Source organism: Macrobrachium nipponense, chromosome 26 (genome assembly GCF_015104395.2).
Source record: "Macrobrachium nipponense isolate FS-2020 chromosome 26, ASM1510439v2, whole genome shotgun sequence".
NCBI lineage: Eukaryota > Metazoa > Arthropoda > Malacostraca > Decapoda > Palaemonidae > Macrobrachium > Macrobrachium nipponense.
The window spans coordinates 67,595,462-67,620,461 of NC_087215.1; the positions used below are offsets into that span (position 1 = coordinate 67,595,462).

The 25,000-nt window shown below is 36.2% G+C and overlaps 1 protein-coding gene across 1 annotated transcript in view; it reads left to right on the top strand.

Moving 5' to 3' along the window:
- Nucleotides 1–25,000, top strand: part of LOC135199705 (homeobox protein ARX-like) — a 62,490-nt gene that overhangs the window by 7,561 nt on the left and 29,929 nt on the right. Inside the window, 3 exon segments of the mRNA XM_064227861.1 lie at nucleotides 11,702–11,808; nucleotides 14,940–15,150; nucleotides 15,153–15,647. Coding sequence (XP_064083931.1) covers nucleotides 11,702–11,808; nucleotides 14,940–15,150; nucleotides 15,153–15,647 — 813 coding nt within the window.

Below are 25,000 nucleotides of genomic sequence, written 5' to 3' on the forward strand. Positions count from 1 at the left end.
TCACTATGATCATTATCATCATAACATCATTATTAGCATCATTATCATGAGTAACATCATATCACCAGCACCATCATTATATCATTATCATCATATTCACCCTTTTATCATTTCAGTATCATAATCCTTATCAGTATCATTATCACCATCTTCATTATTTTCATCATATCATTATCATCATACCACCATCATTATATATTATTTTCATCATATCGTTATCATCATAATCATGCTTTCATCATATCACTATCATAATTATTATCAGTACTATCATTATATCACTATCACATCATTGTATCATTATCATCTTATCACTGTCATGATTATCATCAGTATCATCATATCACCATCACCATCATTATTGCATTATCGTCATCATGATATCATTATCATTATATCACTATCGTCATTATCGAAGAACGCAAACCAGTCGAAGAGAACGCCCGGTGTGTGTGTTGGGGGGGGGTGGGGGGGGGGGGGCGGGGAGATTGGCTACTTGTCTTCACAATGAACGAATATCGACTCTCTCTCTCTCTCTCTCTCTATCTCTCTCTCTCTCTCTCTCTCTCTCTTCATTTCTTATTATTTTATTAAGTTGTTTTTGACATTTATTTTTTTGCGTATGTATCATGTTTCTCTCTTTGATATTCGTTTTTTTTATTATATATATATTATACATATATAATAGTAATAATATATATATATATAATATATTATATATAATATATAAATACATAGCATCACATTTTACATATTTCGTGATCAAGTTATTCAACACAAACACCCACACACACACACACACACACACACACACACACACACACACACACATATATATATATATATATATATATATATATATATATATATAGTATGTATCCTATATCCTTTTTCCATTTTCTTGTTCTCTTCAATTTGTACTTAGTATTTGTTTGTTTATTCATTTTTTCTCGTATAAACCTTTTCCATTGTATCTATATTTTTTCAACTTCAATATAGCCTATATATTCTATTTACTGTATTTAAGATTAAAATCCTTCATTTCAACTCTGACTCATATCAATACTTTAATTCCCTTATCATTCAGGCTCATAATATATACATTCCTTTTTTATATACATTCCTTTTCCATCTTTAGGAATTTATGAACCTTACCCATCTACAGCAAATAAAAGCAAAATGGTCTCATGTATTTGTAATAGATGGTTACTCAAGTTGACGATTTTTTGAAAATCTTTATGTGCCATCGGCACTATGAAACTTTGAATTAGAAATGAAGAACAAGTGAAGAAATTCTAAAAAAAGAAGAAGAAGAAGAAAAAGAATTCCTGCAAGGAGATTCGAACTCTGTCACATATTAGCCAAGGTTCTTTTACTGTGCCTCCGTTCATATACTTCTTTCCATCTCCCAACCATTGTTTCATATAGAGCAGCTGCTTCGAGGTTTTCCTCCTGTCATACCTTTGTGCAACCTTCTTCCCGTCCATATCCGTCTCAGCGCAGAAGGACCTCACAGATCCCAGCGCTTAGCTTTTGATGCGAATTGTTTATTCTAATATTCTATATTCGCTTCTGACAGAGACGTACGTATAGCCACCGTTCTATAAAACCGAAAAACACCCTTCCACATCTAAATAAATATTCTCTGTTTCCCGAAAAAAGTTAAGAGTGGGAATATTGTAGAAAATAATGCAGCAGTCAGGAAACGTAGCCAATCCCGAGCGTTCCTCTGTTATTTGTCTATGCGATCAACTCTATATTTTAATCCCGACAGCAATCGGTTTTATTCAATGCAAAGAAGCCTCTGCAATTGCTCGTGTATTTATTTGCAAACCATTTCTGGCGATGCGAGCCGTTACGTGAATACAGGGGCCGATTATTCGTCGAGCAATTAAACAATAAGAATATATAGCTAAAAGCTGCCCACTAAGACTTAAACGGTGTAAGATTCCTCGTGTAAGTTAAATCAAGAGGAAATACTAGTCATTCCACTCTTAAGAATATGGTGGTAAGTGGCAATGAATGCATTGGTTGAATAATGCAAAACCGATACTATACAGCACGAATAGGCCTATACAAGATGATGAATGACATCAGAATGGGGGTACCTAACAGATAAGGGAAAATGATTCGAAATATACCGAAGACAGAACAATAATCCACAACTCCACATGATTTTTAATGCAGTAACTCAAGATAAGACTTAAACCCGTGTTTCGAATTAGACCGACAAAAAAACCAAAGAAAAAAAAACAGATTATTTATTATATCATTCCCTTTCGCGGATGAAGCAGATCTGAACACAGCCGTTAGGCGGCTTTTGCAAGTGATCTGAAAAGCTTCTTGCAACTGCAGTGCAATTTTTCAATTCAATTTTGCAAAGCCGCTCGGAGATCGGAGCTAAATGCTTTTGTTGGTCGCTTTTAATTCTATGTAGTTTTTCCTCTCGTGTTCGGTGTTAGTCATTTCTCCTGTTTTAATGTGACATTTCGTCTCTCTCTCTCTCTCTCTCTCTCTCTCTCTCTCTCTCTCTCTCTCTCATTGACGCTTGGACTAGACTCCTTAGGTATGTTGCAATTTTCAAAGCACAATTTTTGAAGGTAGGTTTACAGTATCATTGTAACCAGGCGTCTGGCATTCCTAGCTGGTCACCTATCTAAGCAGTAGCCATGCTCATTGTTCATCGCTTCCACTTAGTACAGAGTAATCATCGGTGTATGGGAAATTTTCTCTCTCTCTCTCTCTGTTACCTCATTGCAGCTTGGGCTAGATTCCTTAGGTATGTTATCATTTTCGAAATACTTTTTTTTTTTTTTTAATGGATAGTCAAGGGAGCTCAAGTAGTAGCTAGGCGTCTGGCATCCCTTGCCGGTCACCTACCCATGAACTAGCCATGCTCGTTGTTCCTTGCCTCCACGTATACCGTAATCAGCGATACACAGAGTAGTTGCTTCCGGGATTCATCTCCGGTCACCTGTTCATTTGCTGACCAAACCCAACGTTGAAAAACTTCACTGACTCTAGCCTGTCAATTATACCTCACATTTTAGTTGATAGTAATGATATGAAATGCCGTACATTCATCTATTTATTTTCGTGTATAAAAGTGATAAACTCCATCGTTATCTATTCATAACAGCAAAAAACAATAAAAAAACTATATATATATATATATTATATAATATAATACATATATAATATATTTATATATTTTATATAATATATTTATATATATTATAATATATATATTATGTATATATATTTATTTATTTTATTTTTTTTTTAATAAATATAAGATACATTATATAATATACAATATATATATATATTATTATTATATATAAATATATAGATACTATATATATATATATATATATCTATATATATATATATATATATGAATATATATTATATATATATATATATATATATATATATATATATATATGTATAGATATATATTATATATATTATACTATATATATATATGTATATATATTATATATATATAGATATATATATATATATATATATATCTATATATATATATGGATATATATATATATACTTATATATATATATATAAGATATCTAATAGATATATACATATATATATATATATATATATATATACTATTTAGATATATATATATATATATGTTATATATATATAGATATATATAGATTATATATATATAATATATATATATATATCTATATATGATATATATATATATACACACACATATATATATAATATATATATATATATATATATATATATATAGTAGAATCTACTGGTCACTTTTTAACCAGATACATATGTAATTGTAATAGCCACAATGCCCTCTTAACTTCTTGAATTCTTTGCTCTTTTTTGGATACGCTTGTCACTACAAAACCTGAAAATCCAAGTTCAAAGAAATTCAAGAAGTTAAGAGGGCATTGTGGCTATTACAATTCCATATGTATATGTAAACATGAACCGGAATGAACGTGTATGTATGTAATTCTACTGCGAATTTTACAGTGTGCCACGCTGGGCACTAACTACTACGTCTGTACTGTTACATCTCTCCAGCACTGAGATAATGACGCTGAACTACGCGCATATTGTCAAATTGTGACGTATCTATAAAGCAGACAGAGACTCAGAAACGCATGATGGCCACAAGCACTCGCTTTTGGGACTAAAGTCCAGAACAATAAAACCACGAAGTCAAAAGCCTCGAGGTATAGGGTTGTACTGTACACTACTGTGTATACATATAGCGACCTCGCCAAGTCTGTAAACATGGGACATAGGACCTGTTGTACTTCTTAAAGACGTCCTCTCCCGGCCACCTCTCCAGATAATCTCCATATTTGCACTGACCTGCCGACCTTTGCGTATGGGATTTCCTCCGTCACTCTGTCAGTCCGTGAAAGGGTTCGACAGTCCTTCCTCCTCGTGAGTTTGTATTAAAAGCACCATTATTCCGCCTGCTTCCTTGGAATGCGGCGGGGACGGGGGCGTGAGCCAACGGGAGGCGAGGAGTCCTTTCTTTTCTTTTTTTGTAGATGTCAACACCTTTTCTTAGGCGCCCTCTGCTGTTTGTGGGCGTTGTTTGTCCGCGTCTTGATGGATTGTCGTCGACAAAGATTAAAATGGGTGTGTGTGAGGTGTAAATATTTAAGACCTATATCTATAGGTATATGTGATATATATATATATATATATATATATATATATATAAATATATATATATACGTATATATATATATATATATATATATATATATATATATATATATATATATACATACATATATCATTCGAGCTACAAATGTCCTTTCATATCTAATTCGCTCTGCCTCGGAATTTATATATTTTCATATATGTACCGAAGGGGAATTTTTAGTGATAATAATTTCGTCCCCTCATGGGATCGAACCACCGTCCAGTGGACGGAACAAAATCAGGAACGGCCAGTGACGTTATCAAGTCGGGGACGAAATTATTAACAATTGAAAATTCCCCTTCGGTACATATATGAAAATATATCAATTCCAAGGTAGAGCGAATTAGATATTAAAGGACATTTGTAGCTCGAATGATTTATATGAATCACGGTGATGTGATAATTATTCATATATATATATATATATATATATATATATATATATATAATATAATATATATATATATATTATATAATATCATCAGTAATAAAAGCCAAAGATATATTTTGGGCTTAATCGCTTCTGACTGACCACAGTTTCTGCAACGCTCGAGTGTCACGGGAGAGTATATGAAAATGAACATGAAATGGAGAGAAGAAAATAAGCAATGAGAGAGAGAGATGCATTAAGGTACGGGGAAAACTAGAGCAATTATATTATATTTAAATTTACTTTGATACCACTCCCAAAACATCCTGAATACAGGTCATTTGTCGACCATCCTTATTAATAGGTCATTTGTCAACCATCCTTAATACAGGTCATTTGTCAACCATCCTTAATGCTGGTAATTTGTCAACCATCCAGGCCAATTTGTCAACCATCCAGGTCATTTGTCAACCATCCTTTCTACAGGTAACAGGTCGGCAGGTTAGGGGCGGTGGGTCACCTTTAATTTGTGAATCTGCCCAAATGAATAATGGCTCTAAATGATTTGATGTTCAACAAAAACGCCTATTTGCATTCATTGCATAATACCGGGCTTGCTCTCTCTCTCTCTCTCTCTCTCCTCTCTCTCTCTCTCTCTCTCTCTCTGGCGCGTTGATATGCAGTGTATGCTTGCGTATATGATATAAGTTTTTTTTTTGTAATAATTCATACATATGTATGCATGCAACATTATATGAATTCAGTCAAATCCGCTGTTGAAATAGCATTAATAACTGCTTTCAACTCTCTTTCCCTCTCCGACTATGACCTAAGTTGTTGCGATGCCATGGTACATTTTTGCATCAATCAATCAATCTCCCTCTCTCTCTATCTCTTTCAATGTATGCGTGCGTATATGAATATAAGTTTTTTGTGATAATTCATACACATATATGCATGCAACATTAAATAAATTCAATCAATTCTGCTGTTGAAATTGCATTAATAACTGCTTTCAACTCTATGCTAATGAAAAAAAAATTTCAATTTCGCATAACAAAATCCCTATAACAAATCACTATCGAGTTGTTATGAGAAATTTTTCTGCATGGATAAACATTTTTGTATTAATTCATACGCTCATTACATTAAATTCCGTTTATGTTGTTCAATATCCGCGAACTGAATCGATGCAAGAGTATTTGAATTGATTTGTGGCCTTATTAATTAATGCAGCAAAAAAAAAAAAATGATAAAAATGCAATAATGTTTCCTGGCATTTTAAGATGACAAATGATAAAGATTCATGGATATATAATGAATAATGAAAAGTGAATAAGTATAGCGAATCGTGAATATATAATCGGGAATACACAATGAATCATGAATACATGATGAGTCATAAATACATAATGAATCGGGAATATATAATGAGTCATGAATATATAATGAACCATGAACATATCATGAATCACGACTATATAATGAATCATAGTATATCATAAATCATGATTGTATAATGAATCGCAAATATACAATGAATCGTAAATATATGATGACATAGCTGAATCATGATTGTATAATGAATCGCGAATATACAATGAATCGTAAATACATGATGACATAGCTGAATCATGATTGTATAATGAATCGCGAATATACAATGAATCGTAAATACATGATGACATAGCTGAATCATGATTGTATAAAGAATTGTGAATATACATATAATGAATTATAAGTATATAATGAGCCCGAAATGTCGTATTATTATTATTATTATTATTATTATTATTATTATTTTTTTTTTTTTTTTTTTTTTTTTTTTTTTTTTTTTTTTTTTTTTTGCTCTATCACAGTCCTCCAATTCGACTGGGTGGTATTTATAGTGTGGGGTTCCGGGTTGCATCCTGCCTCCTTAGGAGTCCATCACTTTTCTTACTATGTGTGCCGTTTCTAGGATCACTCTCTTCTGCGAGGCCCGGAGCTACTTCAGCCTCTAGTTTTTCCAGATTTCTTTCAGGGATCTTGGGATCGTGCCTAGTTGCTCCTATGATTATGGGTACGGATTTTCCACTGGCATATCCCATATCCTTCTTATTTCTATTTTCAGATCTTGATACTATCCATTTTTCCCTCTCTTTCTCTTCAACTCTGGTGTCCCATGGTATTGCGACATCAATGAGTGATACTTTCTTCTTGACTTTGTCAATCAACGTCACGTCTGGTCCTGTTTGCACGTATCACCCTATCCGTTTCTGATAACCATAGTCCCAGAGGATCTTTGCCTGATCGTTTTTCATATCACTCCTTCAGGTTGGTGCTCGTACCACTTATTACTGCAAGGTAGCTGATGTTTCTTGCACAGGCTCCAGTGGAGGGCTTTGGCCACTGAATCATGCCTCTTTTTGTAGCTGGTTCTGTGCAAGTGCCGGGCATTCACTTGCTATGTGGTTTATGGTTTCATTTTTCGTATTGCACTTCCTACATATGGGAGAGATGTTATTTCCGTCTATTGTACTTTGAACATATCTGGTTCTTAGGGCCTGATCTTGTGCCGCTGTTATCATTCCTTCAGTTTCCTTCTTTAGCTCTCCCCTCTGTAGCCATTGCCAATTGTCATCGCTGGCTAGTTCTTTAGTCTGTCTCATGTATTGTCCGTGCATTGGTTTGTTGTGCCAGTCCTCTGTTCTTTCTGTCATTTCTCCTGTCTCTGTATCTGGGTCTTCGTCTACTTTTATTAGTCTTCTTCCCATGCACTCTTTAGCCATCGTCTTCACTGGTTTTCAGATATTGCCCCAGTGCTCTGTTTTCGATGTTGACGCAGTCCTCTATACTTAGTAGTCCTCTCCCTCCTTCCTTTCGTTTGTTTTATGTATAGTCTGTCCGTATTTGTTCTTGGGTGTAGTGCTTTGTGTATTGTCATTTGTTTCCTGGTTTTCTGATCTATGCTGCGGAGTTCTGCCTTCGTCCATGTTCCACTATTCCTGCGCGTATCTGATTACTGGCACTGCCCATGTGGTTTATGGCTTTATCATATTTCGGCGTTGAGTTTTGACTTGAGTATCGCCTTGAGTCTCTGCATATATTCTTTCCTGATCGTGTCCTTCATCTCTTGGTGTTTTATATCTCCTCCTTCCATTATTCCCAGGTATTTGTATCCTGTCTCATATATGTGTTTGATGTTGCTCCCATCTGGTAGCTTTATCCTTCAGTTCTCGTTACTTTGCCTTTTTGTATGTTGACTAAGGCGCATTTTTCTATTCCAAACTCCATCCTGATGTCCCCAGATACAATCCCTTACAGTCTGGATTAGGGTATCTATTTCCTTGATGCTCTTACCATACAGCTTGATGTCGTCCTCCATGAACATTATTATTATTATTATTATTATTAGTTATTATTTATTATTATTATTATTATTATTAGCTAGTTTACGCCTACAAACGCCATTAAAAACAATATGACATGAACATGATTCATATTAAGCAGGTGAGAGAGAGAGACGTATATGAATATGAATCAATGTCATAACTCAACGCCCAAATTGCAAACTCATGTCATAGAAAATATGACATGAAGGTGATTCATATTAAGCAGGAGAGAGAGAGAGACGTATATGAATCAATGTCATAACTCAACACTCCAATTGCAAACTCGTGTCATAAAGAATATGACACGAAGGTGACTCATATTATCAGGTCACAACGCAACGCCCTCGTCGCCAGTTGTGGGGCGGCGTCATAAAAATGATGACATTAACATAATGAATCATTTCCCCCAGATGAGATTATATAGGTGATATATACGACATTCAAATGCGATTAAAAGATTTGTCGTTTTTGAGGCCTGGATAGATGCGTCCAGCCATTGTCTCCCGGCAAAATGTCACTTGGCGCCACAAAAGCCACTAATTAATTGCGCGGTAGCGCCCTCCTAAGGTTTCATTTTATGTCAAATGATTAAGTCATAATATTGCGTTTGTAATTACTCTTGCATGGTTTCGGTTATTTACTGATATTTTTTTGTTTGTTTGTTTGTGTTTCGTTTTTATTTATTTATTTATTTTTGCGCGTCCTGGCTTTTATAATGAAGCTCACGTACGTGCGTGCGTCCTTCTTTGGAAGTGTCGTAATTTTCTTTCTTTTTATTTTTAAAATTTTTTATAGTATTTACGTAATAATTAGAAAATTATATATCAGGCATAAATTCTAATACAAAGTGATTTATGATTACATGTAAATGTTATAATATGATGAATTACCAGTTTATTTACTAACCTATCTATCTATTTATCAACCTATCAACCTTTGTATTTTTTTTAGTATATGAATAATAATTGGAAAATTATATATCAGGCATAAATTCTAATAAAAAATGATTTATGATTACATGTAAATGTTATAATATGAATTACCAGTTTGTTTACTAATCTATCTCAACGGACGTGAAAAGAAATCGTTTACTTATCTCCACCGTCTCAACCATAAGCCGATATTTTGAAATCAGCCTTTCAGACAAAATCCTCCTTGTGTAACTATATGATAAAGGCGATAATCGACTACTCGTGGTCGTCGGAATATCCGCTGGTAAAATCAACAACTGAATGAGAGAGAGAGAGAGAGAGAGAGAGAGAGAGAGAGAGAGAGAGAGAGAGAGAGTAACTAACATTAAATCCATCTATATTTATGTATATGTGTGTAAGTGTGTGCGTGTATAAGACTTACCTCATCTTTCATTTTGTGTGTGTGGATATATATATATATATATATATATATATTATATATATATATATATATATATATATATATATATATATATATATATATGTGTGTGCGTGCAAGCACGTAACACCCCCACCCCCCCGCAAGCCGCCTGCCCCCCCCTGCTACTCCAAGAGTTCCAATAGCCTGACTATAATATGTTATATATACGTATGCTTGCACGCGTCTGGCGTATAATATGTCTGTACGGTTATACCCGCTCAGGCGCGTATAACATCTAATGCCCTTCTTTCTCTACTCTCCCCCCCCCCCCCCCCTTCGCCGCAAAGCCAACTATCCATTTCGGTTCCCCAAAGAGTTCCGTAACACCGCAAGACACTGTTACGTATATATATAGACGACCGGTTAACACATACACAGGCACCTTCGTATAGTCTTGCTGCCAAGATGATTTCATAACCGGCTTAGGTCGCCTTAGGCGACGACTTGAGGGTGACAGAGCCTCTTGGAGGGCTTAATAACTGTCGCCCGAGATAATGGAATCAAAGGCTCCTCCTTCTGTTCCTCCATGCAGAAGACGCCGGAGATGCCTCCTCCGGGGGTGCTGCTGGAGATGCCGATCTATATGGAGACAGAGAGAGAGAGAGGGGGAGAGATTAAGGTAGTTCGTGTTTCATTACAAATTAATACACAAAAAGGACTTCTAATATAAGAGAGAGAGAGAGAGAGACGAGAGAGAGAGAGAGAGAGAGAGAGAGGGGTGGGAGATTAAGGTAGTTTGTGTTTCATTACAAATAAATACACAAAAATGACTTATAATAGAGAGAGAGAGAGAGAGATTAAGGTAGTTCGTGTTTCATTACAAATTAATACACAAAAAAGGAATTCTAATATAAGAGATAGAGAGAGAGAGAGATAAGGATTAAGCTAGTTCGTGTTTCATTACCAATCAATACACAAAAAGGACTTTCAATAAGAGAGAGAGAGAGATTAGGATCAAACTAGTTAGTGTTTCATTACAAATTAATACACAAAAAGGACTTACAATAAGAGCGAGAGAGAGAGGGAGGCATTGTAGGTGTGGGATAGATACGAGAGAGAGAGAGCGAGCCATTGTAGGAATGGAATACATTAGAATTAAGCTAGTTCGTGTTTCAGTATACTCTCAAATACACACAGAGCGAAGTTGTGTTTATGTCTTGTCGGGAAATACGAATAAGTCTGTTATTATCATAATTATATAGCTAAAATATTCTTCTTGATATGTTTTTTTTTTATATCCAATTTACCTGCATTCGGTGTTCAGGTCGTATCCGGAAATGCGAACAAATCTATTATTATTATTATTATTACATTTGTAAATATTTTTACGTGGAAAAGACTTAAATAATCTAATATCTGATTTAATTAATTTCAATTGTGAAATCTTGACTAATCATATGCTTGGACGATACTCAATAGTTTGTGCGGGGTACTCGTTTTTCATATGTATATATATATATATATATATATATATATATATATATATATATATATATATATATATGTATATATATACATTATATATACATATATATACAACGTATATATATATATATATATATATATATATATATATACGTACATATATACATATATATGTGTATATATATAAAACACATATATATATATTCTGATTAGGTGGTTTGGTCTCACACTGATTTTTCCCTGATTTTATGTGATTTTTTTTACTATTATCACGAAATAGGACGCTTAAATAACTTAATATCTGATTGAAATAATATAATTCAATCAGATGTTAGATCAATTAAGCTTTTTTTTTTTCGTTCAAAATAAGTGATTTACGGGTATATGGAATTAACTTTATATTTTTTATTTTTTGCTAGATTGTTATGTTGGTAATGTACCCGTACCATCGAAACTGACTGAAATATTAATCATAGGAGTTAAGACGGAAGGTAAGTTCCATATACCAGAAACGACGGTCGAGACGGTAAGTCACGTCCCCAGGAACGTTACGTATACTGCATTGCATATATATATATACTATATATATATATATATATATATATATATATAGTATATATATATAATAAACACAAGCGGTGGGAGTTGACCTCTCAAAGTTATAGTTGAATATATCAAAGGTTGTTTATTAAAAAAAGGACTAAAATTAGTTTACGAAAATTACAAGAGAAAATGTTCAGATAATTGATATTCTGGAGGATGACTTTATCAAAAGTAACTGTACACATATATATATATATATATATATATATATATATATATATATATATACTATATATAAAATATCTGACAATACCATACACCACGTAAGCAAACATCTATATATATATATATATATCATATATATATATATATATAATATATATATAATATATATATATATATATATATATATATATATATATATATATATATAGACGTTTGCCTACATGGTATATAGTAATTATCAGACACTTCGTACGTAGGAACCTCTATGAAATGTTTCGTAAAAAGAAAAAAAAGAAAAAAAAAAGAAGAAGGAAGATATAATATAGAAGTCGGGCCAAAGGCCAAGCGCTGGGACCTAAGAGGTCATTCAGCGCTGGAAAGGAAACTGAGAGTAGAAGGTTTGAAAGGTGTAACATGAGGAAGACAGTTGCGATAGGAATCAAATGTTAGGAGAGGGTGGTTAACGAGGCGCAAGAAAGATAATATGAATGTAGGTACAGTAAAAGGAATGAAAGGGGTTGCAGCTGGGGGCCGCAGGGACACTGCGAAGAACCTTTAGCAACGCCTACAGTGTACCCCGAGAAGTGCACAGATGGCGCTTTACCCTTTAAGAGGTTAAAATATGTTATCAGATTCCGTTACTCTCGTAGGCGTTAAGTTCCTAAGCATATTCGCGTAACGCCTTTGTTTGGGCAAGTTCTGGTATTTGGCAAAATAAACATTCCTATGTAAGTATATCTATGAAATGGTTTTAATCTACAGTATTCATATTCTCTCACTCTTTAGGAAGAACATTTGCGATATGATTATTTCGATATCATTGCTTCATTTTACGCTTTTATCAAAGCACCATGGAACGGAGCAGTTGAAGCGCCTATCAGGCTTCTAGGCCTACGGGAAGACAGAAAAAAAAAGACGAATGAGAGTAAATAAGCAGAAATGATGGATTTTGACGCTTAACAAGATATGACCGTTGTTACTCCACCAGTTTCTGTAGCTTCGTCCCACTGTCACCAGTAAAGACGATATATATATACTATATTATACATATATTTATATATATATATATAGTATAGTTAATTTGATATAAACCATCAACAATTCTTTTCAATCTATTGGTTAACAGACAGTAGCTACCTTAATACATCATTCGCACTTACACATAAGGCAACATAAATCTACGAGAATGTATTCATTAGCAAAAACAAACGTCGCAATAACGTTCTCTTTATATTTCTGAACGATCACCACCACATAGCAGATCACGTGGGAGAGTCCGTAGCGCCAGGCGAATCTTCACGATCAATCAATCAGACCTCACAAGTAGTAGTATAGTTTTTCAACCGGAATAAAGTTATCATTTTTTTTTTTTATCCTAAAAAATAAATGTTGGGATGGAATTGAAAAGCCAGTTGTGTAAATAGCTGTATACTAGTTAGTATATATACACACACAAATATATATTATATATATATATATATATATGTGTGTGTTCGGTGTATTTATATATATGTTATCTACATTTACATTATATATGATATATATATATATATATACTATATCTACATTATATTTATATATATATATATATAGCTTAAAAAATCACAGTAGATGCACGTGACTTCATTAAATAAGCGAATACCACAGGAAAATGATGGTCAGAAATCCAATCGCCTTCGTCGTATTTACAAGACATTGTCAAGACGAAAGCGCTTGGATTTCTGACTATCATTTTCCTGTGGTATTCGCTAATTATATATATATATATACTACATATATATACATATATATATATATGTATGTATATTTACATATGATGTATACATATGTATATACATACATGTATAATATATTATATAAAACTTACAACTTCACGAACACCGTCATTAACGCTTCTCGGTAATCAGCTAATTTATGCGCATTTGTAGAATGCTAAATGATTTAACGCCTAATTAAGCAATTACAAAGTCTTTGACTCTATTTTCCCCCCAACTTTTTAAAGCATCGCTGAGTGACGTTCAAAGAGAGAGAGAGAGAGAGAGAGAGGGGACACAAAGCCGTCAGTAACTCCAGCATATTGAGATAGATTAACCTCCCAATACCCCAATTTAAACAGTCATCAGTCAGTCTCTCACGGCGAATGACTGCACGAGACGACATTCTTATTGGAAGCGAGTAGTGATCTGACTGGCTAAATGGAATCATTAATAGTTCATTATTGTCTCGTCCTGCAGCTCGATCACCCCCATCCGTCCACTACTTCCTTCCGGCGTCTCAAGTTTCTTCATTTTCGTCCGATTCGACTCAAATGGATAGAAGAGATCTGATATGGCCATAGTCGAAATCCCTTAACGGCGACAGAGAGATAGAGAGAGAACTCCCCGGAACACGCCCGTCATTCCCCGCCCTCCACCCCCTCCCCGGGACCCTATCCGGCCGCCGCCCATTGGCCAGCGCAAATCCCTCTGAACGAATCAGCGCCGCTCCTTGGCCGAGGGGGCGTGGCTGAGACGATTCCGCGGCTTATCAGCGGTCACGGACGGCCATGGGAGGAGCTTAAGTATTCAAAACTGATTTATGGTGAGTGATGAGAGATGAGTTGCTCACACTCGCTCGCCAGTCGTTCGACGCAATTGACTGACGACGCCGAGGCGCGCGACGAAGAGACCAACTCTCTGTGCGTTTTCGATGTGGGATTGAGACTTGACTAGTTACTACAGTAGTAGAGAGACGACAACGACCCGCATGAGGAGCTCGCAGTTCCCGTCGTCGATGGTTACTGTTGTTGTTGTTGTCGTCGTGAGTTGCCCAGGGACGCTGTGACGTACTTTTTTTTTTTTTTTTTGATAGTGGAACTGCCTCTCTCCTCCCTGGACGAGTCCCGTCTAGACCGTTGGAGTCTTCCTCGCCGCGCGTCGTGAGCAGCACCCACCGGGCGCCGTCCTCCCGAAGAGTTGCAAAGTGGCGACTGCTGGTGGCAAGATGGTGGAGACCGGGAGCGTGAGGTCTTCGGGATCATCTCCGGTGTCGTCCACGCTGCCTCCGCTGGGTCCGCCCGCTGGCTTGCCGCTGCCCGCGGCCGTGTCCGTTGCCGACCCCCCTGACCCACCTCCTCCTCCTCCCCGCTGGGGCCCTGCCTGGCCCCGCTGCCCCACTACCCCTACCCCTCCTACCTCCACCACCTGACGCAGTACATGGGCGCCGCCAGCGACCCACTGAAGCAGTACTTGGCGTCCAGCGACCACCTGAAGCATTACCTCACCTCCGAGCACCTCAAGTACCTGATGCCCGAACACATGCGGCTGTACCTGGGGCACGAGCACCTGAAGGCCTCCTACGGGGGCGCGTCCTCCGACCACCTGAAGATGCCCCTCCAGTTCCCCGACCCTCTCAAGAGCTACGCCTCGGCCTCCGAGCAGCTGAGGTGCCTGGCCTCTGGCGAGGCCACCGAGGCCGGCATGCTGCCCCCGGTCTCGAGGGCGCCGTCTTCCGTCTTCACCATCGAGAGTCTCTTGGCCCCCAGGACTTCCGCAGGGGGGCCCCGCCTGCCCCCTGCGCCCTTTCCGGCGCTCCCAAGGTCTCATTACGATCTACTCGGTAAGGATTTTTCGACGTTCTTGTGCTGAATCCGATTTAACTGCTGGAGGTTCCGCTCTGCTGAGCTGTCCTGATGTAGTAATGTGTGTGTGTGTGTGTCTGTACGCGCTGCACTATATAATAATGAGAGCATTGTGCATGGTTACCTATGCTTATGTTTAAAGTGGCACTCTTGTGTATCACTAGCTTTTGTGTTAATATATATATACTATAATGTATGTATATTTATTTTTTTAGATATTTATACATATGTAAGTGTGCGCGGAAATAACGCTTATATCATTATATTATTATCTTTGCTGCTATATATCAAATGGAGGTCATATATATATAGATATGTATCTATCCCGTTACAGGCATCGAGTATTATACAATTTTTCCCCGTCATCGTAACGTTAGATTCTCCCAGCGGACGTTATTTTCGTAGTCACTGAAGTAATAACCGTGAATTATGTTGCAATTTGAATCGATGCAACGCATTAATGGTGTTGCAGGTAGCAATCTGGTAATCGTTTTGCGATTGTTATAGGGTACAGGGTAGGCCTAAGCTATGCTTAGTTCCGGCAAAACTATATATATATATATATATATATATATATATATATATATTGCTTTCGTGTGAGTGACTGGAAGGAAGTAAATTCTGACCATTTAATTTTTTTTTTTATGATTCTATCATAATCATCTCCAGTATCATATTTGGATGTCCGACTATTTTTCCATTATCATCATTATATCATCAAGGTAATTTTTGGAAGACCTATTTATCATTATCATTATATCTTCTCCAAGATAATATATAAAGGACCTCCCATGTATTATTATCATTATTATCTCATCTCCAAGATAATATTAGAGGACCTCCCATTTATCATTATTATCATTATTATATCATCTCCAAGATAGAGGACCTCCATATATCATTATAATCGTTATTATATCATCTCCACGATAATATATAGACGGACCTCCCTTCATCATTATCATTATATCTCCAAGATAATACATAGAGGACCATGCGAGGTCGTATTTATTCATTTTTAATAACCTGTCCATTTGCTTCGTAATATATATTTTTTTTATGGGTACGTCTAAAATTCCTTCCCCGAGATATCTTGGAAACGTTCGTAGCTATGTTGAATTATCTTGTGTGCTGTGTTAATATAATTATGTTTGTTTCTTTACTCTTTCTAATTTCTCTAACCATATAGGGTTCCGAACTGGTCCCCAATAGTAATAATACTATTAATAATAATTGAATTAAGATTAGGGGGGGGACAGGTATACTGTAAGCCTAGCAGGCGTAGTGCTTGGCATTTTTGTAGTGGGCACGCCAGAGGGAATATATATAATCTAACCAGGCTTTACCTCTCCGTGGACGCAGTGTGCTAACCTCGCTTGGGGATGCTTCGCCCCCCTTTTGGAACCCCGCCCCCCAAGTAATTTATGACCCCCTACTCTGCAGTCTACCGATGGTAATATCATTATTATTATTATTATTATTCAGAGGATGAACCTTATTCATACGGAACAAACCCACCACAGACGTAAAAGAAGGTAATGGGGTAATACGGAAAGAGGTCATGCAGTTATCAGAGAAAATTAGATAATAATCATAATAACAGTAAAAGCGTTGTTTGCTGGCTACTGGGCGCAGAACAACCTTTCGAAAACCCTCAAACAACCGTAGTTTTGTGTAGTTCGCTTGTTTATTCGGATAGAATTAAAAAAATTTTTTAAAAGCGACCGTTTCCTGTTTAAATACAAAAATCGTCGAGGCCGGAGGCGGGGAGGGGTGGGGAAGATTTCCCGCCCTCCGTTCCCCTCGAGGGCCTAATCGGGAGTGGGGGGGGGGGGGAGAGAATGGGTCCAAGGGGGTTTATTATACGCTTAAAAACAAAAAAATTTTTATGCAGACTCATTTCCTCACATGGCAAGATTAAATGCTCTGTATTGCCGTGTTGAGTTTACGAACCAAATCACCCTTTGTTAAAAATGGAAGATTATATACTATTATATATTTAGCTATTTTTTTCAGTATACTACATGTTTCTATTCGAGGTATAGTGAAATGTAAACTGTTAAAAAGAAAAAGTTTAATGTTACATTTCCCGAAGTGTCAAGAACATTTTCATTTTCTCTCGTACAGTTGTTTAAGATTATATATCTGAGCACATCGGCCTTTGTAAGAAATAACTATATATATATATATATATATATATATATATATATATATATATATATATATATATATATATATATATATATATATATATAACGAGTTTTTTAAAAATTTATTACGTTCCTAATTGAGGTAATTTAATGTTATGTTAATTTCGTTAATGTTAAATTTCCATAAATGCTGAGAATATTCATGTTAAATTTCCTATAGGCGGGAAATTTGGTTAATGTTAAATTTCCATAAATGCCAAGAACAACGTTAAATTTCGTTAATGTTAGATTTCCATAAATGCTGAAGTTTTGAATGTTATAGTTCCTAAATTCTGTGGTTTTCGTTAATGTTAAATTGCCCACATTCCTGAGAATTTCGTTAATGTTAAATTTCTCTAAATGCTGAGGATTTCGTTAAGGTTAAATTACCGAAATTGCTGAGAATGTTGATGTTAAAGTCTCGTAAATGCTGAGAATTTCGTTCATGTTAAAGTGCCAAAAATGCTTAGAATATCGTTCATGTTAAATTGCCAAAAATGCTGAGAATTTTGTTAATGTTAAATTTCCGTAAATGCTGACAATTCAGCTAATATTAAATTGTAAATGCTGATTAACCTTGATGTTACCTTTTCCTAGATGCTGAGAATGTGTAAATTTTATCTTACAAAAGATAACACCAGCATTTATTTTAACTGATCTATTTTCATTACGGTAATCTGAGGACGAACAACGTATTTGAGAAACTGTTTCTCTCTCTCTCTCTCTCTCTCTCTCTCTCTCTCTCTCTCTCAATGATACTGGAGAAGCGATTAGTTTTCTTGCATTTTTTTTTTTTATTACGTTTGACATCATCATCTCGTTTGTTGGTTATTCAGCAACGGGACCAACGGCTTTACGTGATTTCCGAACCACGTCGTGAGCGAACTTCTACCACCAGAGATACACATCTCTTAACACTTCAATGGAATGCCCGAGAATCGAACTCGCGCCCACCAAGGTGGCAGGCCAAGACCGTACCGACCACGCGACTGAGGCGCCAACAAGAAAAACAATTGTCATCTCGTTTTGCATTTTTTTAAAATGTACAATTGTTTTTTTTTCCATCGTTCCATGTTTTACTGTTATAATAATGATAATTCTTTATTTCATCTAAGGGCCATATACACAAATATTACAAGGAAGATTTAATACAGTACACAGTTAAGATAATAATACTATCTCGGAAATGTAATGATAATAATAATAATAATATCCCCTATTTCAGCTCATGGCAATATACGCAAACATTACCTGGTAGACATAATACAGTACACGTTCAGTGGAACAAATTCCCGAAAGCTCTGTAGAGATTTATTTTTACGCGGCAGAGGTATTGCTATTTTTAATGAGCATTTCGGCGTAGCATTGTTCCTCAGTTAATAATAATAATAATAATAATAATTTGCATTATATAACAAGAGTGGCAGCTAAAGAACTGTTCAGCGTAGCAGTCGATAAAGATGTATAATAATAATGCCTAATTATTATTATAAATAAATGGCACCGACAGCAACTTATTTGTGTAGTGAGTTTTGTAGGTTTGATTTTGTATCGTGTTTCATCACAGTATTATTATTATTATTATTATTATATTATTATTATTAATTATTATTAGGGTCTATCACAGTCCTCCAATTTGACTGCGTGGTACTTTTATAATGTTTTGGGGGGGGGGGGGGGGCCTTCCGGGTTGCATCCTGTCTCCTTATAGGAGTCCATCGCTTCTTCTGCATGAGTCCTGGAGCTACTTCAGCCTCTAGTTATTCCAGATTCCTTTTCAGGGATTATTATTATTATTATTATTATTGTTAAAAATGGTCGCTGCTCCAGCACTCTTAATCTTGTAGAGAGACTCTCTACAAGATTATTAGTGCTGAAGCAGCAACCATTTTTAACAAAACTTGTCTACGAGATGGTCTCCTTCCGAAATATATTATTATTATTGTTATTATTATTATTATTATTATTATTATTATTATTAATATTCAGAAGATGAACCCTATTTATATGGAACAAGCCCACCACCAAAGGGGCCACTGACTTGAAATTCTTCGAGTTTCCAAAGACTATTAAATCCTTCATTCGAAAGAATTAAGAAAATATCATGGGAAATGCAGAACACGAGATCACTTATTTAAGGATTAAATCAATGGTTCCCAAACTGGGGGAAATTTGAAGCTACCGAGGGGGAAATAATTACACTACCTACTAACTAAAAAAAATCCCCCTTCTCACTAATTTAATTCTAAAGTAGAAGAGCAAACGAAAGTCCTTTTTATTTGTTACTAACCGCTCTCTATCCACTTCACTCTGCAACTATATGTTTATCAGTATATTTGTAAATTTGGAAAAAATAAATTAGTAAATAGTCAACGTGGATGGTTGAACTGGGTGGGGGGGACGGTTGGGGGGGGGGTGGGGAAATGCCCACAAAAAGGAAAAAGTTTGGGAACCACGAATAAATGATTGAAATGAATTGACGAAACGCAAGTCAATGATTCAGAGACAAGGCGGATTCCATGAGGGATAGTGATCATGCATAGCATCTTGCTCGAACTTCTGGAGTCCCAATCGCTCGACTGTAGTTCAGTTTTGATTTAATCGAGATAGTCATTCACACCTGCCCGTATGGCACCGTCGGAAGGGGGGGGGGGCGTTAGTGCCCTCAGTGCATTACTTGAGGCTCTATGCAGCGATCCCTTCGTCCCATATAGCTGCTGCAACCTCTTTCATTCCTTTATTTTTTTTTTTTTTATTTTTTTTTTTTTTACCGTACCTCCGTCCATATTCTTTCCCGAGCGTAACTGAGAGGTTTATGTATAACTCCTGTCGCACCTTTCAAACCTTCTTACACTCAGTTTTCCTCTCAGCGTTGAGGGACCTCATAGGTCCCGGCACTTGGTCTCCGGCCTAAGTTCTATATTTAATTCGATAGGTGAGGAGGATAGGTTGGTCCAGGTCGGATGGCGTTATAATAGACGGCCGCATCGGAGACGACAGGTCAAATAATTTGACCTTGCATGGGATTAACCAAAGCCTCTTATGCCTCCTTCCCCCTCACCCCCCCCCCCCTCGACCACAGATGGGTATTAGCTTGGTCAACGCGGAATTTTAATCCGAGGTCTGGGAGGGGAAGGGGGGATTTTAACCAACACCGGAGTGGAGAAACAAATGTGCAGTCATGCACGGTCGCAAAGATTCCGGAATCGATCTTTGCGGAAAACTGTCGGGAATCTATTGGATTCTCCCCCATGGGACTGAAAAGGGGAATCGCTCAGAATCCCCACAGTTTTCTGTTCAGAGGTTGGTTTTGGAATCTGTGCTATAGTACTACTCCTTGGCGCCTTAGCAAGGCGTCTCCTCCGAGGTGCTAGAGATCCAGACATGGCGGGGCCTCATAGAGACGCAGTACTATAAATAGTCCATCGGGGATCAAAGATATCATTTTAACATAATTTGTAGAAGACGCAATATGAAAATGGGTTCATATAATATTTAGATCCTCGAGGGCCTAGTACTGAACACGGCGTCCCATTGAGCTAACGCCATGTTTAGCACCGATTCCAAAAATAAATGACGAACTTTCGGGAATCTTCGATTCCTACTTTTCAGTCTCAAAAGGAATCGCTCGGATTCCCGACAGCTCCCTGTAGAGATCAATTTTTTGCATGCAGCAGCACAAGATTAAGCCAGCCTTGTGCTGGCACGGGCTCTTGCTATGCAAGCAGTCCCGTAAGACTAATCTTTGAATTTGTTAATCCCCGCGTAACTGTGCATATGGGTTTCTCCATTTCAAGATTGAATGTATATATTTTTTTTATATACAGCTGAATCTTCAAGGCTACGTCAGAGCGATATGAAACATCCTTTGTGTTTGTGGTTTATTTGATTTGTTTATTTTTTTTCAGTTTTGCCACGTGTGCACCTGACGATAAATAACACACCGTTTTGTAATACTTCTTATACGGGACCGTGGAACATCCTTCGGAAGTTGATACTCTACCTATATATCTTGTATTTTAACATTTTACTTACATTTGTGCCTATTTGTTAATTTACTGTCTTCTCCCTAATAACAGACCTTTTCTGTATTTCCCATTACCCTCTGTTATTTTCGATGGGGCACCATATTCAGAAGTCTGAATTTGAAATTCAGTGACTCCTTTTGGTGGGCTTGTTCTGTCTGAATACGGTTCGTCTTCTGAATAATATTAATAATGATAATAGGTCGGTAAGCAGGGATTTTAATTAAAATCCCTGCTTACCGACCTACCCACCGATTGTACACGCTCTTCCCTGCTATAAATACATGTAAAACAGTATCTTAATTCACTTTGCTGTATACTCTCATAGATGACTGCCTGTGCGCTGTCGACACGTCAGAAGAAATAAACCCAAGACAACTGAAATCTTTATATGTCCTTAGGAAACCTGATACACCAGCTATATGCTGATGAGAAAAAGATAATAAGAAGAATTGAGAAGATTCTATATAAATTAAATTGAGAAGATTCTATATAAATTGAAACAGCTATTAAGTATTCAGTGCTACTGCCCTCAGAGAAGGCCTTCCTAATAATGATGATAATAATAATAGTCGTACAATTTTGTCTTCAACCTTCAGTAATCATTCCAAGCCCACAAATAAAAGGTACAGCTGACCACTGATTGGTTGGACTATCAAATTCGAATTGATTTGAAGATTTGAAATCGTTCTGCGCTGAGACACGGATAAAGAGTTGGGGCAGTGGATAACCACGATTTTTGAAAGCCCCCCCCCCCCCCCCCCCCTCCCCCCCCCCCCCCCCAAGCCCCCAGTCCTCCACAGTAGGTGACTCAGTAATTTCACTTGAGACTTGGCCTGGCCATAGCCAGAATTCCAGCCGGCTGGAGGAAATTTTTTTGTGTGGGCATTCTTCCAGCCGGTCCAAGTGCCGAAAAAAAAAATTTCAGCACGTCTAAGCAATCGATATTATATACACCGAACAGGAACCATTTCTTCTTTTGATTGTGTAAGGATTCATCGGTGATTGTATGAGGAGAGCGAATTCCCGATAATTGTATTGTTTATTCAGTGTCTTTGACAATCCTTTTTTTGTCCTTTAATTGTACAGTCTACTTTTTTTTATATATTATTATATGAAAACCCTTCGAACAAAACGATTAAAAACGCCTTTACTTTAATTGTACTATATATATTTTTTTCATATATTGTTATATGGAAAACAGTTCGAACAAAGCGATTAAAAACACATTTACTTTAATTTTTAGCGCCTCAGTGGCGTGGTTGGTTTGGTGTTTGCTTCTCACCTCGGTGGTCGCGGGTTCGATTCTCGGCCATTCCATTGAGGAGTGAGAGATGTGTATTTCTGGTGATAGAAGTTCACTCTCGACGTGGTTCGGAAGTCACGAAAGCCGTTGGTCCCGTTGCTGAATAACCACTGGTTCCATGCAACGTAAAAACACCATACAAACAAAAAACTTTCATTTTACTGTCTATTTTATATATATATAATATGAAAACAGTTCGAACAAAGCAATTAAAAACAGTACTATCGCTAGCTAAGGTGTAACCCTAATTAGGAATGAAAAAAATAGGCCTATACTGCAAGACTGAGGGAGCTAATATGAAAGCCGCCTGTCGCGTGAAAATGAATGATAGAGGAGATAATTAACTAGTGAAGAGATGGAATAAAGATATATAGGATAAATCAAGAATGAAAATGGATAATCTAAAAGTGGTAAACCATGAAATGTGGATGACATCGGCCTGGTAAAGGAATAACTATATTAGGCCTGGTCAGTAAAACTGCGTAAAAGGGATAACTATATTATTTCTTTTCTAATCGTCCAAACTGTACTTGACTTTAAATATATTCAACCATCTTCAGTTATATCCGTTCTCTGTCTATTTGATTTAAAGCGCTATACGCCATATGCGTCTGCATTTGTAGTATACGCATTTTCACTCGTCATCCTGCCCTCTTCAATATATTAGCATCGCTACAATGCAACATAATATTGCGAACTTCAGCGAGAAACTTTGGGTGTCTCAAATAACGGTTCTATAACACAAGCTTAGATTTTTTTCACAACATTTAGACGTCCCACCGTGGTATTTGAAAATCCTAAAGTGGAAATGTGCGTCGTTTGATTCCTGTACTTTGATGTTTTGGAAAGATTTCCCCCCCCATATTTCCACCATGGTATTTGAATGTCCTAAAATGTGTGTCTTTTAATTCTTATACCTTGATGTTTTAGAAAGAGTTTTGCCCCCACACTTCGTAAATTGACTGCGTAGTCCATAAATCCTTTTATATTCCGACACTTGCAGGTTTTAGAATTTGAACGAATCTTTAAAACGGAATAAATATGTCGTTTAATTCCTATGCTTTGGTGTTTTAGAAAGAGTTTTGCTCCCACACTTCGTAAATTGACTGTGTAGTACATAAATCCATTTGCATGTCATGAGAATAATGTCCTTGCATTGAGCATCCCCATACTTCAAGACAAGTTTATGTTCCGATAAGACACCAGCATGTCTTGGAATAAATTCAGACTTATCGCCAAACCTTGATTGGCATGTCATACGATCGGTTTCGGACATCTTTGAGAGCCCGTGTCCTAAAACTGAGAACCTTTTCTGTGCATGTTCTAACTTTTTTTTTATTTTTTTCTTTTTTCTCAACGCCTCTCCTAAACGTAATTTAAAGCTTCTGAGGATATTATCATGTCCTAAAATTTCAAGTTCTGTCATATCAGGTTTCCGAAAAAATAAGCTTTCATTACTTAAAATTATATATATATATATATATATATATATATAGATATATATATATATATATATATATATATATATATAGTATATATATATATATATGTATGTATTATATTAAACTTTTTTAATTTGTTTAAGGTAGGTATATATATATATATAATATATATATATATATATATATATATATATATATATATATATATATAATATATCGAACTACAAATGTCCTTTAATATCTAATTCGCTCTAACCCCGGAATTAATATATTTTTCATATATGTTTAACCCGAGGGGGAATTAGATATTAAAGGACATTTGTAGTTCGAATATGTATATGAATCACGGTGATGTGTGATACGACGTAT